At 50.2% G+C, this 16,064-nt stretch overlaps 2 protein-coding genes across 3 annotated transcripts; both read right to left on the bottom strand.

The window, feature by feature from the left end:
* Positions 1 to 4,031, bottom strand: HEMGN (hemogen). 2 transcript variants are annotated; one of them, XM_031042267.1, is made up of 4 exons: positions 3,921 to 4,031; positions 1,839 to 1,932; positions 1,119 to 1,456; positions 1 to 350 (listed from the first exon to the last, which is right to left on the bottom strand). In XM_031042267.1, the coding sequence occupies exons 1-4, from the start codon at positions 4,000 to 4,002 to the stop codon at positions 244 to 246; spliced, it is 621 nt and encodes a 206-aa protein (XP_030898127.1). In that variant the 5' UTR covers positions 4,003 to 4,031; the 3' UTR covers positions 1 to 243. The 2 variants fall into 2 exon arrangements, with proteins under 2 accessions (XP_030898127.1, XP_030898128.1); XM_031042268.1 differs by having other exon boundaries at positions 1,119 to 1,423.
* Positions 4,032 to 9,845: 5,814 nt separating this feature from the next.
* SPINK4 (serine peptidase inhibitor Kazal type 4) lies at positions 9,846 to 12,583 on the bottom strand. The gene is made up of 4 exons (XM_005141485.1): positions 12,514 to 12,583; positions 11,485 to 11,519; positions 11,053 to 11,165; positions 9,846 to 9,891 (listed from the first exon to the last, which is right to left on the bottom strand). Exons 1-4 carry the CDS (start codon positions 12,581 to 12,583, stop codon positions 9,846 to 9,848), a joined length of 264 nt encoding a protein of 87 aa, XP_005141542.1.
* Positions 12,584 to 16,064: the final 3,481 nt, after the last annotated feature.

Raw genomic sequence — 16,064 nt, 5'->3', positions numbered from 1 at the left:
TGATGAAACATGTGCCTGTTTTATTGTGTGCAGGAAAAAGCCCAAGCTAAGCAGCTCCAGCTAGCTAGGAGCGCAGTGAGTATGTTTGCCCTAATTCTAAGTTGAAAGAAGAGCAAAGAGTGACTAGGAGCGTATGGGCTTTGTTACAAGGAAAGAGCAGGTCAAAATCACTCTGCAGTACCTGTTGGAGTTTTTTAGGCAGGAGTCAAAACATCCTGAACAGGAAAACACCTGATCAGAAAACTAAAAGAAAAAGGGAATGTGTTCATTATCCTGGCAGAGGCTATCCAGAGGAGCATTCAGATCATCAGGTATCTCTGCTTCGGGCAGATTCAGCAGCTCCTCATCACCTGTAAGACATGTAAGAAACGGGTTATTTCACACTGTGGTGTTCTCATGTGTTACCCCTCCAGGCTGAGCTAAAGCCCCCATAGACAGGCTCCTGAGATTGCCTGTGGTGTTAGGCAGCTCCTGGTGGCCTGCCTGCATTTTAAAGGATGCAGCAGCCCAGGGGCAGCGGAGGGAAGTTGGAGAGGGTAAAGCCCCAGTGGGTTTCAAAGGGGTTTCTGCAGGAACCTGTTGCGCTAGTGACAACCTTCCCCCCATCCCAGTGTCAGCCCTGAAACTGGGTGTATTGTGGACAGGGTGTGCCCGGGTTTTGGCCCTCCCTTGCTGACCAGCTCTGGTCTGAAGAGACTGCATCTTCTCTGCACAGCATCTCTGCCCTAACCTGGCTTTTGGCAGAGCCACAGAGGTGTCTGTAGGACAAGCAGCCATTTAGGACCAGGGACCACAGGCCCCATGCCAGGAACTCTACTGACAGTAGTGGGCTTTTTATCACTCCCCATGACTTGGAGAGTGGTATCTGCCCCTACAGCCCCAGTATCCCCCCACCCATTCACAGTGTTGTGGTTTAAGTCCACACACAGCTACCCAGGTCATCACATTTGGTGGGGCAGGGACCTGTGCCCTACTGGTGCTGCAGGCTGGCTGTTGATCAGGTGGGTAACCTTGGCTGATAGTCCTCAAGAGGTGGCTCTGCACTGCTCTCAAGCCCCACAGAGCCAGCAGCTCACCCACAGCATCCTGGCTACTGTTTGCCAGCTCCCCATCCATACCTCCCATTGGTATCCCAGCACACGGGCCCTGGGCAGTCAGCACAGATGACTGCTCCTGTTGCACTGGCTCAGGTGGCGCTGGCTTGAATGCCACTGCCTCAGCCGTCTCCTGCACCTTAGGCTTGGGCTGGAAAACTTCCAGTTCTTCCACGTGTTGTTCCACTGATTCTTTTGACTGTCCTGCCTGCAGTTCCACCTCCGATTCCACCTTCAGTTGTGCTGCTGGTTTGGGTTCCACCACTGGCTGGTAGCTCGTTCCTTTCTTGTCTCCTCTGTTTTTCCTCTGCTTTTTGATCTTTGGCTCCCTGCAAGGGGATTTCACATGAATGATGGTTGGGCTTGGGGTGGAGGACTTTGCCTCCTGCCCCAAGGCCTCTTGCCTTTGCTGTAATTGTGCCCCAGTCCATCCCAGCAGAAGCTGCCCTTCCCCAGCCCTCCTCCCCTGTGGCTGCACTGGCAGGTGGGAGCTTGGCACCAAAATCTCCCCCAGCTCCACGCTGTGGCTGGAAATTCCTTGCCACCCAACCAAGCACCTACATAACCACCCCCATCTGACTCTGCCCCCCAGTGCCTGCCTAGACCTTCACCTTTCTCCACCGAAGACTGATGGGGCCAAGTTCTGCTCTCTCCCTGTGCAAAGACCGAACTGCTAGGATGCCATGCCTGGGCTCAGGTTAAGTGCACCAAGAAAACAACCCCACAGCATAAGCAGGTTTTTACCTATAAATCCAGTAAGCTGAGTTCTTCTCCTGGGCTTTTTCCTTTCTTTTCCGGAGCATCTCACGGTCTCTCAAGCGCCGGGAGATAGGGATTTCTGCAAGGAAAAATTGAGTGTTGACATGACAATTCAACACCTCCCTGCCTGTTAACAGAACACTGGTGCAAGAAGCCATGCTCTTTTTGTCATGAAGCAGGTGAAACTGTTTGGGTGCTGTACCTCCAGCTCAGCCTCAGTGGGTAGGATCTCATAATGAATACCCCCAAAGCTCTTGTGCTCCTGTGCTGAAAGTTACTCTGAACTTCTAGTTGCAATTTTCCTGCTGATGCTGCAGCTCTGGGGTGAGGAGAGGATGAGCCAGAGGGCACATGCTTTCCTGTAAGCACATGCTTGTGTGCATTAGGATGAGATATGGGGGGTGATGCTGACCCAACCAGAGAACAGGACAGGGCTAGTACACATTGCTGGAAGTGAGGAGACTGGTCCCTAGAAACAACAGCTGCCCCAAGCTGGACTGCAACTCTGAAGAAGACCATGTCAGGGCTGAAGATGGACTGACTCTTGTGGGTCAGACTGGCTCCGATTTAGGCAAGATGTGCAGGTTACCTACAGCCACCAGGAGAAAGAGACACCCTGCATCCCCATCACCCCATGCAGGGCCAACTTTAAAATTACATCAAGCAGTGCAGGGCCTTGTCCAGGGAAGGAGGAATACCTTAAACCCTGCATATTTGGTCTCTGCACCACCCTCAACCTTTATGTTTTTTCTGCTTTTCTATCCAGCCGTATTGGCAATGTGGACTGGGTGCCTCCTGCCTTTCCCTATGCACCCCTAAAAGGAGTATGGCTCTCACGTCTCTTAGCCCCTGTTAGACAGAGAATGACTGCAATGAGCCCTCCTCAGTTATGTTTTAATTCCTAGGAGCCTGTTCAGGGCCATGTTTGGTTTCAGTCTCAGGACAGTGCTGATAACACACTGATGTTTTTGTTGGTGCTAAGTAGCGCTTCTACTTCTCAAGGACTTTTCAGGGTCTTGTGCTTTGCCAATGAGCCAGGGAATTAGCCATTCTAGAGGAGATTTACCACCTTTTGCTCTGAGCACAGTAGTGCCATAGAGGAAAAGAGGGCTCCTCTCCTAAAAAAAAACCTAGCCTAACAAGAGAAAGGGCACAGCAGTATGCACAATTCTGAAGGCAACATACAATGATAGTGCCAGAGTCTCTTAGTGATGGCAGGGTCACCTCAGCATCACTAGAGAGAGTGTCAGCCTCTGAGTGCAGTCCAGCATTGAACTTGGTCTGCACAATACAAGCAGACATTCACCAGTTGTGAGGCTGTTCCCTGACACGAAGCAGTGTAAGAAGCAACAGGGTACAGCCAGCAGGAGATGACCCTGCCATGCACATAGCAAAAGGAAGAAAAGAGCCTCGAATGATGAGGTTACAAGGTGCAGTAGCAGGATCTGCTTCAGTTTAACTACTAAAGTACTTAATCCTTTGCACACCCCTTGCACAGCCAAGGTAAGTAACTTTCCCTTTTGATAGGTCCTGTGACCCATAAAAGCGCTTTAAGCTGCTTGCAATCAGTTTCCTTCCCTACCCATCCTGAGCAAATTGTTTTGCATGAGTAGCAAACACCACTCACTCCTTTCTCACTGGTCCAAGGGAGCACTCCCACAGATGCTCCAGAGCTGTCAGCTGTTAACACTAAGCAGGAAAGATCTCAGTAAAACATCTGTGTCCTGGTGAAAAACAATCTAGGTAAGAACACAAAGGTAGAGTTGAAATTAAAAGAAAAAACTATCCATCAAGCTAAAAGAGCAATGAGACAGTATTGCCAAGTCTGCAGATAGGCAATATATTGATGCTGCCAGAGGGATTTTGAGTTAGAAAGCATTTACAGGTGCTTCTGCCTCTGTGATCTGAAACATGACACAGAAAAAAACACCCTTGTAGTTAAGTGTGCATCCTCCATCCCCCAAGCATAAACTGTTAATTATTAACTCAATTTTTAGAAACCGCTGGTGACAAAGATCATCCTCTCTCCTCCCCAAAAACTCACGTTAGGAGTGTTCTCATCCTTACCTTCCTCTCCATGGTGTTTATGGGCCACAGCGGGTGGATCAGAAAGATCAAAATTAGTATTGCCTTGCTGTGGACTAGCCATGGCTCTTCCCGGTGTTGAATAGGAAGCAGCCTAACTCCCTCAGAAGAGCATCTGGAGATACTGGTGCAGCATAATGAGGGCTTGAAAAAAATGCAGACTGCCCGCCCAAAACCTCTTATCTGGCCTGGCCACTAGCAGGATAATAATGTTCTCCTTATCAGAGTGCAAAGGTATAGAGTCTGCCCAGGATCTACTGTGGATTGCGAAAGATCCACACAAAGTTGGAGCAAAAGTTAGCGCTTTTATACAGAAAATAATTATAGTTCAGATAAATTTACACTCATTGCTGCTAAACTGTAACTCAAATGCCCTCCTTTATAGCAGAAAGGAGCTGCACAGCAGGGCAGGATGCAGCACTGCCTTTCTACTGGTTTCCAGAGTGGGGTGCAGAGAACTGTTATTAGTCCTTAAGGACCCCTTGTGAGGTCTGAAATGGGATGTATGCTATTTAAAAGGTGTTCGCAGAGGACCCTAGTAGTGCTGGTGGGAAGGGACCTCTGTATCCACTGCAGCCCTTCTCTCAGCAAGAGTTTCTGCTGCACAAGTTTAGAGCCCTGTGGCATCGTACACTTTGGAAACCCCTACGGATGGAGATTGCCAAATTCATGCGACCTATCCAAGGGCTGCACCACCTTCCTGGGAAATCCAGACAGACTGTCACTCCAGCCTGTTTGTGTCACAAATGCCTGTTTGTGTTCAGGACTTCCCTGTGACTTGTTGGTCCAGGCTATGAGCAAAGCACTTCTCTCAGGAAGCAGGATTGCAATGAGTAGCCCTAGTAAAACCAGTGGGAAGACCCAGCTGTCCCCTTGTCCACTGCAGATTACAGGTTACCTCCAGAGAGGTGGGGCACGTTTAGCAGCCCCAAAAGGAGCAGCAGGGTGGTGGCAGCAGAGCAAATACAGGAAGGCTCTGATATGGACGGGTGGGCCAGGATGGCATAAAGAGATGTGAGGCTTCCAAGTCATTCACAGGGAAGTTTCTTGTTGCTCAGTCACAAGTGAAGGTGTCCTGTGCTGGTGAGGATGTCCATGTTCCAGTACTGTATGACGCTGCTGTGCAGTACCAGAATCATGCAGACTTCTTGAAAACTGTCTTGCAAGGTGCTCTACCATGCAAAGACAGAGCTGGGGGAGGAAGAAAACACATCACATCTCAAAGTTCTGGGCTTCTCACTACAAGACAGACATTGAGGTGTTGCTGTGGTTCCAGAGAAGTGCAACAAAGCTGATGAAGGGTCTGGAACACAAGTCTGATGAGGAATGGCTGAGGAAACTGAGGGGGTTTAGTCTGGAGGAGGGTCAGGGAGGACCTTATTGCTCTCTACAACTGCCTGAAAGGAGGTTGTAGTGAGATGGGCTTGGTCTCTTCTCCCAGGTAACAAGCAATAGGACAAGAGGTAGCAGCCTGAAGATGCACTGAAAGAGGTTTAGATTTGATATTAGGAACAACTTCTTCACAGAGAAGGTGCTCAGGCATTGGAACAGGCTGCCCAGGGCAGTGGTGGAGTCATCATCCCTGGAGGTATTTAAAAGATGTGTGGTGTTTAGGGACATGATTTAGTGGTGAACTTGACAGTGCTGGGTTAACAGTTGGGCTTCATAATTTGAAGGGTCTTCTGCAACCTAAATCATAGAATCGTAGAATCACAGAATGGTTTAGTTTGCAAAGCACCTGAAGATCATCCAGTTCCAGCCCCCGACCATGTAGACCATGCCACCCAATTCTCTGTCCAACCTGTCTTTGAACACTGCCAGGGATGGAGCATTCGCAGCTTCTCTGGGCAGCCCATTCCAGTGCCTTACCACCCTTATAGTAAAGAATTTCTTCCTTATATCTAACCTGAACTTCCCCTGTTTAAGTTTAAACCCATTACCTCTTGTCCTATTGCTACAGTCCCTGATGAAGACTCCCTCTCTGTCATCCTTGTAGGCCCCTTTCAGATACCAGAAGCTGTTATGAGGTCTCCATGCAGCCTTCTCTTCTCCAGGCTGAGCAGCCCCAATGTTCTCAGCCTGTCTGGGCAGTGATCAAGCCCCCTTATCATACTCATGGCCCTCTGGATTTGCTCCTGCAGCTCCATGTCCTTCTTATGTTGAGGACACCAGAACTGCGATTACGTATGCCTGGCCATAGCAAAACTTCACATCTAGAAGCATTCTTACAAAAAAACTTGATATATTCTGGGCTGCTTGTAGATGATATGAAACATAGAAGACGGGATGGAAATCTCTAGGTGTTTCAGTGCTCCGTGGGAACCAGCTGCGTGCTCAGTCTGTGGCTAACTCAGCTTCCCACACCCTCCATCTACTCAGTCACTCCAAAGCCTGGTGGGGTCCGATAAGTGGCTCTTGACTCAGCAAAACATTGCCATATGACACTGCAGAGATGGTACTGTCAATATTTCTCCATTCCAGCAATCTTCTGTCTGGGTAGAAATGAATAGATTTGTAAAGAACGTTTGTAAAAGAAAGAGTTGGTGTGCCTTTAGTGTCTTTAGGGGTGCTTAATGGAATAGATGAGCTTTAAAATCTTACACAGCCTGCACTTGCATCTTTTCAGAACTGAAATCTCTAGAGAGCCTCTTAGGTGCAAATTCATTTAAATCTCAAGGAAGTGATTATCCCATGGGAAAGCTTTGGTGATTGATGACTGAAAATTACAGATGCGGTTGCCTAGTTTCGAGTTGTTTCTTCTCTGAAGTGGAGGTACTGAGCGGCAGAGACTCTCCCGCAACACCAGTGACACTGGACTCATTTTAAAGCCCAGATTACCTTCCTGTCCACCACCAGCACCAGTAACAAAGAAGACTTCTTTTCCAGCAAAACTCTATAGCTGATGTGGCCAAAGCTGCATCCCTTTTGCTATAGAGATGAATTTGTGCAAGTATATTAAACTTCCCGGCCAGTCTCAGTTGCACGAGCTGTTACAGCTGGACACTTTACATATGCCAGGTGTTGCTTCCCTCCCTTCCTCTCCACATTTTGGTTCAGGTAGCCCTGGATTACCTTCACTGATGCTTCACAGGTGAGGAACTGGAGGAGCTTAACCAGATGTCTAGCCCCCTGAGCAGCACCAGTGTCACAGAACCCTTGAGTGTCGGTGGAGCTCCTTGGTAGGGGCACACTCCCAACCTTGGGTACATCTCACTGTGATGGTCCCCCACATGGCTTTTACTACCCAAAAGCTCTGAGAATGCTTTGTCCAAAAGACAGCTGGACATAGGGCAGGACCTTCTGTCCTAGGCCCATCTCCTGACACTGTTGGGACTGCCACTGAAGACACCAGGCTTCGGACCTATGCATAAGACAAAGCTCTTTACAAGACTCAGTGTATCTCTCTTTACCCCTATCTGTCATTTCTACTACAAAGCAATATCCAGAGACTTGCATATCCCTCCCTGCAGTCAATGGATGCAGCCATGAACCCAAGATTATCACACTGAACATGAGCAGCTGGGGAGCTGGTCTGCTGTCACTCTAACAGGGTGTCAGGGCACTTCTCCAGTTTTGTCTCACATGACAACAATAGAGAAGCCATTTTCAGGCTTGAACTTCACTCCCTGAATTGAGGCAGTTTTGGGGGCAACTTTCCTGGTTGCAGCACACTTCTCTGGGAGCTGGGCTACCAGTGAGTAGCTCTGTGTGATGAACTATGGTGCCTGTGAAAGCAAATAATCCCTTCCTCCCCCTGACCTGACTGAAGCATGAAAAGATGGGAAACAGGTGGATAAATTCAACAGGCAAAACTGCATGCAAAAGTACAAATCCAAGTTTATAGCCCCTGCCACTGACCTGTGCAGTGCATATGCCTTGTTGCCAACCAGCTGCCTCCTTAGTCTTGCCTGACCTTGCTAGACACAGATCTGCTAGGCTTCAAGGTTAGGCTTTCTGCCCAAGGTCTGTAGTGGTGTTAAATCAGCACCTCTCAGGGTCTGTCTCTTGCTCTTGAGCCATATCAAAATAAGCAGGTGAATCCAGCAATCCCTGGGGTGTATGGGTATCTCTGAATCCACCGCATGTAGCATCAATACTAACAGGGCCCCAAGGCTGCTCAAGCTTTGACCCTGCATGTCTGGCTCACAAGTGTGTGCTTTAGTTCTGTAGTATCTAGATAAACAATCCACATTGTGCTGGAGGCATGCAGCTTTCCTCTCCAGAGGAGTTGTCTGTTTCTTCCTAGCCTCTGCAAATAAATAGATGTGGCTCTAAGGGTATACAGAATGAAGGGCTGCAGCCACTCTGCATGTGCAGGGGAAAATGGGTTCCAGTTATGCACCATGCTATGCTGTATCTTCCCTCAGCCCTGCCAGAAAGCTGGGACAGAGCTGTCCTAATACATCCTGCATGTGGCTAGGCTGGCAGCATCAGGAACAGAAAACCCCATAGGGAAAATGCATTTGTGTTGTTCACTATGGAAGTGTTTTAGGGATGATAACCCCACCAAAATCCATCCCTATGGTGCATTTGATGGTCTGCACAGAAGGACTGGCAATACAGAGAACAATGTGCAGCCAGACCACCCCTCCCTTGCTACCTGAGGGTTGGAAGGGAGCAAACAGGCTCGCAGATCCCTGGGACAAATGAGCAGATGGTGTAGTAGCAGTAGCTGTGGGTAGGTGGGCAAGCTGTCTCCCCTCCTCTGCAGAAGTGGAAAGGGTCCAGACATGGAAAACAGAGATGATATAAGCTATGGAGAACTCCGAGCAGCTAGGTTGCTTGACCATCTCATGTGCACTGGGCTTTCACTCAGGTGCCTGCACGTGAGTTGTATATATAGCAGCAAATCAGAGCAGTGTGATTCCCTATGGGTGAGCACAGACATGTCCTGGAAGGGTTTCAGCTCACACTGAAGTACTTTTAAAGGCTGATCAGAAATATTAACCAGTCATTCTGGAGAAACACAACATCTTGTGCAGAATTGAATTGAATTCATCAGGCAAGTCCTGGATTAGCTAGCTCCTGCTGATGTCTGCCACAGCAAGCAAAGGGAGCCCCTTGCATACCCAAGTTGTACAGTCTTGTTACAGCTATCTTGTGAGAGGTCGGTTGTGTCCCATCTGGGAGACAAAAGAACAGAGGAAGCCCCAAGGACTGCGAACACACACTTAAATTGTTACCCTGGTTGGACTGTGCCAGTCCTAGAGATGGCCCTGACACCAGGAGCAACCTAGACCTGAAATTTGGCAACAAGACGGGAACCTGCAATTCCCAGAGAGCAGTTCTGGGTAATTAGTGAAGTTTGGTAGCTATTTTCAGGAATCAGGAATCCTTGATAGAGCAGGAATCAGGGGTCGCTTGTGTACAGGGTCTCCCCTTGGGCTCTTTCCAGACTCCTGTCATGAAAGGTTCTTGGATAAGAAGCGGAATAAGATCTTCACTGAGAAGTGCACATGTTACTATTTTCAACTTACATCAGCTCTGGAAGCTGTTGTGTCTGCTAGGGAGCCAGGAAGATGTTTTCTCCCATGCTGGAGAAACTTTCCTTTTGCTAAGTTGCCATCCTACAGAAAAAAAAACATCTGCACCTTCTCCACCGGAATCTGTGTGCTTCTTGCTACTCCCACATGGCCTTTTCCACAAGAATGTGCATGAGATAATACAGTGCAGAGCATCACTTTACAGTGGATTTGCAATGAATGTTTTGACTGTATGCTTTTAGTAGCCCTTTGTAGGAGCCACCTTATGCTGTTTTCCCTCAGCCTTGCATAAAAGAAGTGCTGTTGAAATAAGACTGTGCTCATCATTTTATTATTCACCATCACTAACTTTAACATGCAATCAGTACAGAGCACGCAGGATCAATTAATCACCTGTTTCTCAGCTCAGGAAAGCTCAGATGTCTCAACAGTCCCCATATTTCAAAATCCGGATGTCTTGCCTGGTTTTCCTAGAATAACAGAGGAAAAAAAGCGTAAGTGCTCAAAAAAGTACTTTGCATGTCATACTTTGGCTCCTGTCCAGCCCAAGGAACAGAGCCGACTGGTATAAAATTGGCTTACTTTCCTGTCTGGAAAGCTGCTGTGGCTGCAAGCCATCCTGGCCCACAGTGTCCCCTCCTTTGTGGGTGACGCTTGTGGTTGCTGCCCTGTTTTCCATCACCCACTGCCACCAAGAAGAGTGTGGCACCATCCCATGTGCAACCATAGGCTGCTGCTAGATCCCCAAGCCTCCCATGCCCCAGACTAGCTGGACACAGCTACCCTGTACCTCCCTGCAGCTTCCCTTGACAAGCTGGGCATCCCTGTCCTCCTGCAGCCTAGCACACAATTTGTGTTACCTGCTGTGCGAGTGCACTGGTGACCTGTGTTCAATCTCATCTTCACCCTCTGGCCCTTTCTAGTGGGATCTCCTGCTCAGTCACTCCCCAGTCTGGGTAAAATCAGTGCCCCAAAGCAGTCTGTGCTTCTCTTAGGGTTCCTGCTGCCCTAATCCTAAAGTTTGTGGTGGTACCTTTTGTTTGAAGTTATGCCAAAAGAGGCATGAGGCGCGTAACCAGACATCTGCATTCGCAAAAGTCCCTTTGAAGAACTTAGTGGTGCTGTTTGACTCTCCAGACTAGACGCTTAGTTGACTTTTTGCCCAAGATCCACTCTCCCTTCTCTGATTGCAGGCAGCCCAAACGGTGGGACCTGCTCCCATCCTGGACAGTCTCTGCTTGCCAGCACTCATGTCAGAGGCCTTTTGGCCATGAGCTCCTGACCTCACCTTTTTCATCTGCTGATCATGCAGCCACAGATGGTCTGACTTAGCAAGATGATCCAATGGATGAATAGTCAGCTTTTCTGTGGGATTAGTCCCCTGCCAACACAACAACCTAAATCCCCCAGCCTGCAGCTGAGTGGTAGTTACTGAACATGGTGCTAGGAATGGGGCAGGAAGCTGCAGGCAAGGGCTGGGGACATGCCTGCACCTATTTTCAGGCACTACCAGTGCAGGACGGTGAAGCTCCCAGGCACAGGGGAGCTTGAGTGACAGTATTTCCCAAGCACCCAGTTTCAGATGGCCACAATTAGGCATCTGGAGGTCTCTGCCAAGGGCATGAGCTTACATTTTCTGCACACAGAGCTGGCATTCATTGGTATATGTGTTCCCATCGGTCCCACAGACAGGCAAGTACAGGAGGGGGCAGGCCTGCAACTCCACTGTCTCTCTACACACCGGCTGAAAAGGAGAATCCACAGCACCCATGTCAGTACCAGAAGCACCCACTTCTTCCTCCCACAGCACCTGGGAAAGAGCAAGTCCTGCCAGTGACCTGGTTCCCCCTGCCCTGGGCAGGGCACACACAGCAGGAAAACAGAGGGCAGGGGCTACCATGTTGCTCAGTGGGGCCAAGAACAGGTCCTCAGATGTGGGCTTGATGCTGGAGCACCAGCACACATGAGGCTGAGGATGGTTGCTGGGAACAGCTTTTCTCCCAAGCATGCTAGGCACTGAATCTAATCTCAAGCCAGAAACCACAAAACCAGAAATCTCTTACCTTTCTCAGGCCATTCCCTTCATTCACCTCTGCCCCTGAAAAAGAGCAGAGGCCCATGAACATAGCAAACCAGTGACTGGTGGCAGGAGCATGAGACATCAACAGGGATCACATCCAGACCAAAGGAAAGGCAGGGTTGTACAGGACCCACTCAGGACCCAGATCAGCTGTGTGGGTTTTGTGAGGGGGGACCAGTTTCCTGCATGCCACCCTCCCAGCAGCACAGTGCACAGCCTCCATCCTCAGCTGAGATGGCTGGGGCAAAGCTGGCAATGCCTGTTCCTGCTCACTAATCCCTCTGCTGACGGCCTTCTCTCCCAGTGTCGGGACCAGGAGCTCCACAGTGCATCCAGCACATTCCATGAAATGTGAACCCGTGGAGTGCAGAGCAAGGGGTGTCTTCAGAGGGCTGAGGCTGGGTGACTCTGCACAGCCAGACAACAGCCATCCCAGAGAGAGCTGCATTCTGTGGGTTCTTCTGTAGTCAGGAAGAGCAGTAGCAACAGTTCACAGCCCATTTGTGCTGTGCATGAATATCCTGGGAACAAGAGGGCTTATACACAGGCTGCTGTGGGACCACCAGTGACCACCAGTATGTGCACCTAGGTAGCATCAATTTTCCAGAGTCTACAAATAGCTGCATCCCACATGAATACGCTGAGCACACAGTGTGCTTGCAAAGACTTGCAGCTTTTCATGGCAACAGAACAACAGTAGTTGATACCACAGTATACGTGCTGTCCCCACATATCCTGGTTCCTGCCTGCATTGCGGGCTGTCCCCTGGCCCACCACTCTCCTGAGGGCAATACAGTTGATAAACCAGCCTATAACACTTGCCTATAACTGGCACAGTCTGTTTGCCCCAATCCTTCCTCCCCACCATGCTGCCCCTGTGTGTGATTGCCCTCCCCACCTCCTCTCCAAACCAGAGAACCTGGTTCTTTCTGCTCTCCCACCCATTTCTGGTCCATCCATTGCTCCCAGCCCCCCACCACAGAGCCATCTGCCAGCAGCAGAGCAGGCTTACCACTGGCAGCGATGAGAGCAACCAGTGCTGCTGCCACCACCAACACCACCGGCAGCTCCTGCGCGGGCATGGCTGGTGCGGACGCATGCATTCGTGCACCTCGCTCCGAGCACAGCTGCCTTTATAGGAAGGGCATCTGTTTATCTCAGCAGTGCTGGGAAAAGCAGCACTTTGATCTGCACTGGGAGCAGCTGCTCTGTGCACCCAGAGGGATCACTTCGGTGCTCGCACGCTACTGATAAGCTGCTAGTGCCACTTGCTGGCCTAAGGTACTGGAGGCTGCTTTACAATGCCTTGCACTGTTGTCTGGGTTGGGCGATGCTGCTTCTCTCTGCTGCTCACAGCCAGCTCACCCTGGGTGTATCTCACCCAAACCATCCCTCCAGCTTGGCAGCTGCTGCTCTTCATACGTAGCAGGTATGCCCAGTTGGGCTGGGAGACTTCTCATGGAAAAGAGGAAATTGAGGCTCATTTGGGCGGCTGCACTGTGGCTTGAGCATTATGAGACCCAACCAAGCAGATACTCATCTGCCTGATGCACAGGTCTGGACCGCAGGAGTGGGGTCCCAAATACACAGGCAGGAGGCCTGCTGTCATGCTGCAGCAAGCACACCCCACCAGAGGGTGGGATGGGAATGGCTGGGGGTGGAGAGGGGCTGGAGGAAGTGAAATTCATGAATGGGAGCAGGGAGCTGAAGCGCAACCACTGCCTTTGCTCTTCTACCCATCCTGATGGGCAGTTTGATACCTTTCTCTGCTCACCAGATTGGTCACATAAATGGTTGCAGCTGAGACTGACAAAGCAAAAATATCATAAGATTCGGTGTGCTGGAAGGGGTCTGTGTGCATGGAAAACCAGCTTAAATACTCAGAGGGAGGGGCAGAGAGCATGGAGAGGATCCTCCATGGGAAGAAAAGACAACTGTTCACTGAAGAACTTTTCTGCAAGCATCACCAACCCAGAAGATCCCAGGCTCTTTGCCTGCAAGTCAGGATGCTCAGTGTCAGGCTTTCCACATAAGCATCTTCATCAACCCTTTGTGAAGATCTGAATTTACCACATGCATCCCCACCTTCCTCCGGTGAATCAGTGGCAAAGGGTAAAGGACGGAAACAAAGACCACTGTGTGGAAAGTCAGTGTTGTAGCTAAAGACCAGCACTGACTGAAAACTCCTCTGGGACAGACTTTGTGGGGTTGGAAGTGACAGAGGGTCTGCTTCAGTGTAGGAGCAGGCAGCAGATGCTGTGTGGGCAAGGGGCAGGAAGGGTGTAGGTGTCCTACAGAAGCCACCATTTGCCTGGGAGAGCTCCAGACACCCACAGCGGGCACATGTGCACTTGCTGAGGAGCTGACCATGACTGCTCAGGACATTCCTTCCCCACAGCCTCCCTGAGGCTTAGGAAGGTACACACTAGCCCTAGATGTCTGAGACAAGGAAACAGCTTGGTGAGCATCCCTCCTCATCAGAGGGGTATGGGCACTAAGCAAAACTGCTTTCATCCTTGCCACTGGGAGGTCTTTCCACCAGCTCAGCAGGGCTGTGAGCAGGTTCTGGGAAGGAGGAAGGTGACTGATTCAGGGTTCCCTTTGCAGAACCATTCCTCTGCCCTGCCAAGGCAGCTGTGCACATGTTTTATATTCCCTCTTCACAGAGTTTACACAGCTCAGTAACCTTTGGCTGTTATTATTATTCCACTTTGGAAATCCCTCAACTAAAGTAAATACTGAACTGCATTAACTGTTATTCCTGAAGCACATGGGGGCCTGTTGTTCTTTTTTAATCTAGTACTAGGAAGGCCAAAGTGGGATCCGATGGTAGACTGATAGTAGCAGCAGCAGCCATTGTTCCTGAAGCTAATGAGGGCCTGTTCTTGTTTAAACTAGTACTGGAGAGTCCAAGGAGGGATCTGACAGTATCCTGACAGTAGCAGTAGCAGCTGTTCCCAAGGCACATGGATGCACCTTGGTCTTGTTTAGTCAAGTGCTAGAGAGGCCATGGTGGGACCTGATACAGCCTCTTGATAGTGCCACGTAACAGAATAAAATGCAACAAGCACAGACTGCAGCCTTGAGATGTGCGGGTCACAAGCTAGGAAATAATTCCTACAATGGAGATCAAGCAGCAACTCAGACCAGCAGGTTGGTGAGAGATCTCCATCACTGGTGGCCTGTGTGCAGGGGCGCAGGTGCCCTGTCCAAGCTCTTCCATGCACAAGGTTTAGTGGGCCCTCCAAACCCACCACCAGTGTGCTGGGTCCTGGGGACACAGGAGCTCTCATCTCCAGCACGTGTGGCACTCACCTTTCAAATGTGGTCTCAGCCAACACTCAACTACATGGACACCATGGGGCCACATCCTGCAAATTGCTCACACCCCAACACTCAGCCTAGCTGAGGGCCTTTACAATAGTCTTCAATGCTTTCATTACCGAAAAACCCACACAAAAGCTGATGGCCTCCAGTGCCACCCCTGCAGAGAACCATGCTGTGTCACAGGTTCCAGGCATGGCCTGGCTCTGGATCTGTACAGGAGGCAGCAGGTTATGTGGTGCTGTTGAAAACCTGTTGGCTGATACATGGCTTGATCTGCCCCCATGTGGTTCTTCAATGGTATTCAAACATAAGAGATGACAAAGGGGAAATCACCTGTTACAAGCTGTTTTTGTCTTTTTCTGCTTTTCTCTCAAGCACAGGCTTCCAGACCCTGCTGAAGGTCCTGCCTGCTCTCCACCTCATAGAAGAGGTGGGGAAATTCTTCCTTGGGTGGAACTGGAGGGTTTCTGGGGGCTGTTTGCCCTCACACTGGCCACACAGCTGCAGCTATGTCTGACACAGTCACACATTTGAGTCTGGGCTTTCCTGCTGTGTGTTGCAGGTGTCATGAATTGGGCTACCTTTCTCCTGTCCTTGGTGTGTCCCAGGCTCCCAGTGCTACAGGAACACACGGGGGAGCTGCTCCCCATTCCCTTCATCAGGAACTGTAGCGATAGGACAGTGGGTAATGGACTTACACAGGGGGAGCTCAGGTCAGATATAACGAAGAAGCACTTTACTGTGAGGGTGCTGAGGCGCTGGCACAGGGTGTCCAGAGTAGCTGTGGCTGCCCCATCCCTGGCAGTGTTCAAGGCCGGGTTGGATGGGGCTTGGAGCAAGCTGCTCCAGTGGAAGGTGTCCTGCCCATGGCAGGGGGTTGGAACTGAATGAGTTTTAAGGTCCCTTCTAAGCCAAACCATCTCTCTTGTTGCCTCACGGTGCTGCCCCTGACTTTGTGCTTGTACCCACAAGCTGACTGGCACCCTGTGTCTGCGCTGCCTGCCCGGATTGCTCGTTGTAGCGTGGGCCTTTTCCATGGCTGTGCCTCCTAGTAACCACAGTGCCTGGGCACTGGTGGCAGCAGGTCAAGCTGGATTACATTACATTACTCTTTCTCTGTGTCTGCCAAGTGGCCTTATCTGACGTGTGGCCTTGGATTTGTCACCGCTCCTCCCAGCACCTGCCAGTTGCTGGCTGTTATCTGCTGCCTTTCCTGGATTTTACAGCTGTTCTCAG

Source organism: Melopsittacus undulatus, chromosome Z (genome assembly GCF_012275295.1).
Source record: "Melopsittacus undulatus isolate bMelUnd1 chromosome Z, bMelUnd1.mat.Z, whole genome shotgun sequence".
NCBI lineage: Eukaryota > Metazoa > Chordata > Aves > Psittaciformes > Psittaculidae > Melopsittacus > Melopsittacus undulatus.
This window is presented reverse-complemented; position numbering and strand designations above follow the sequence as displayed.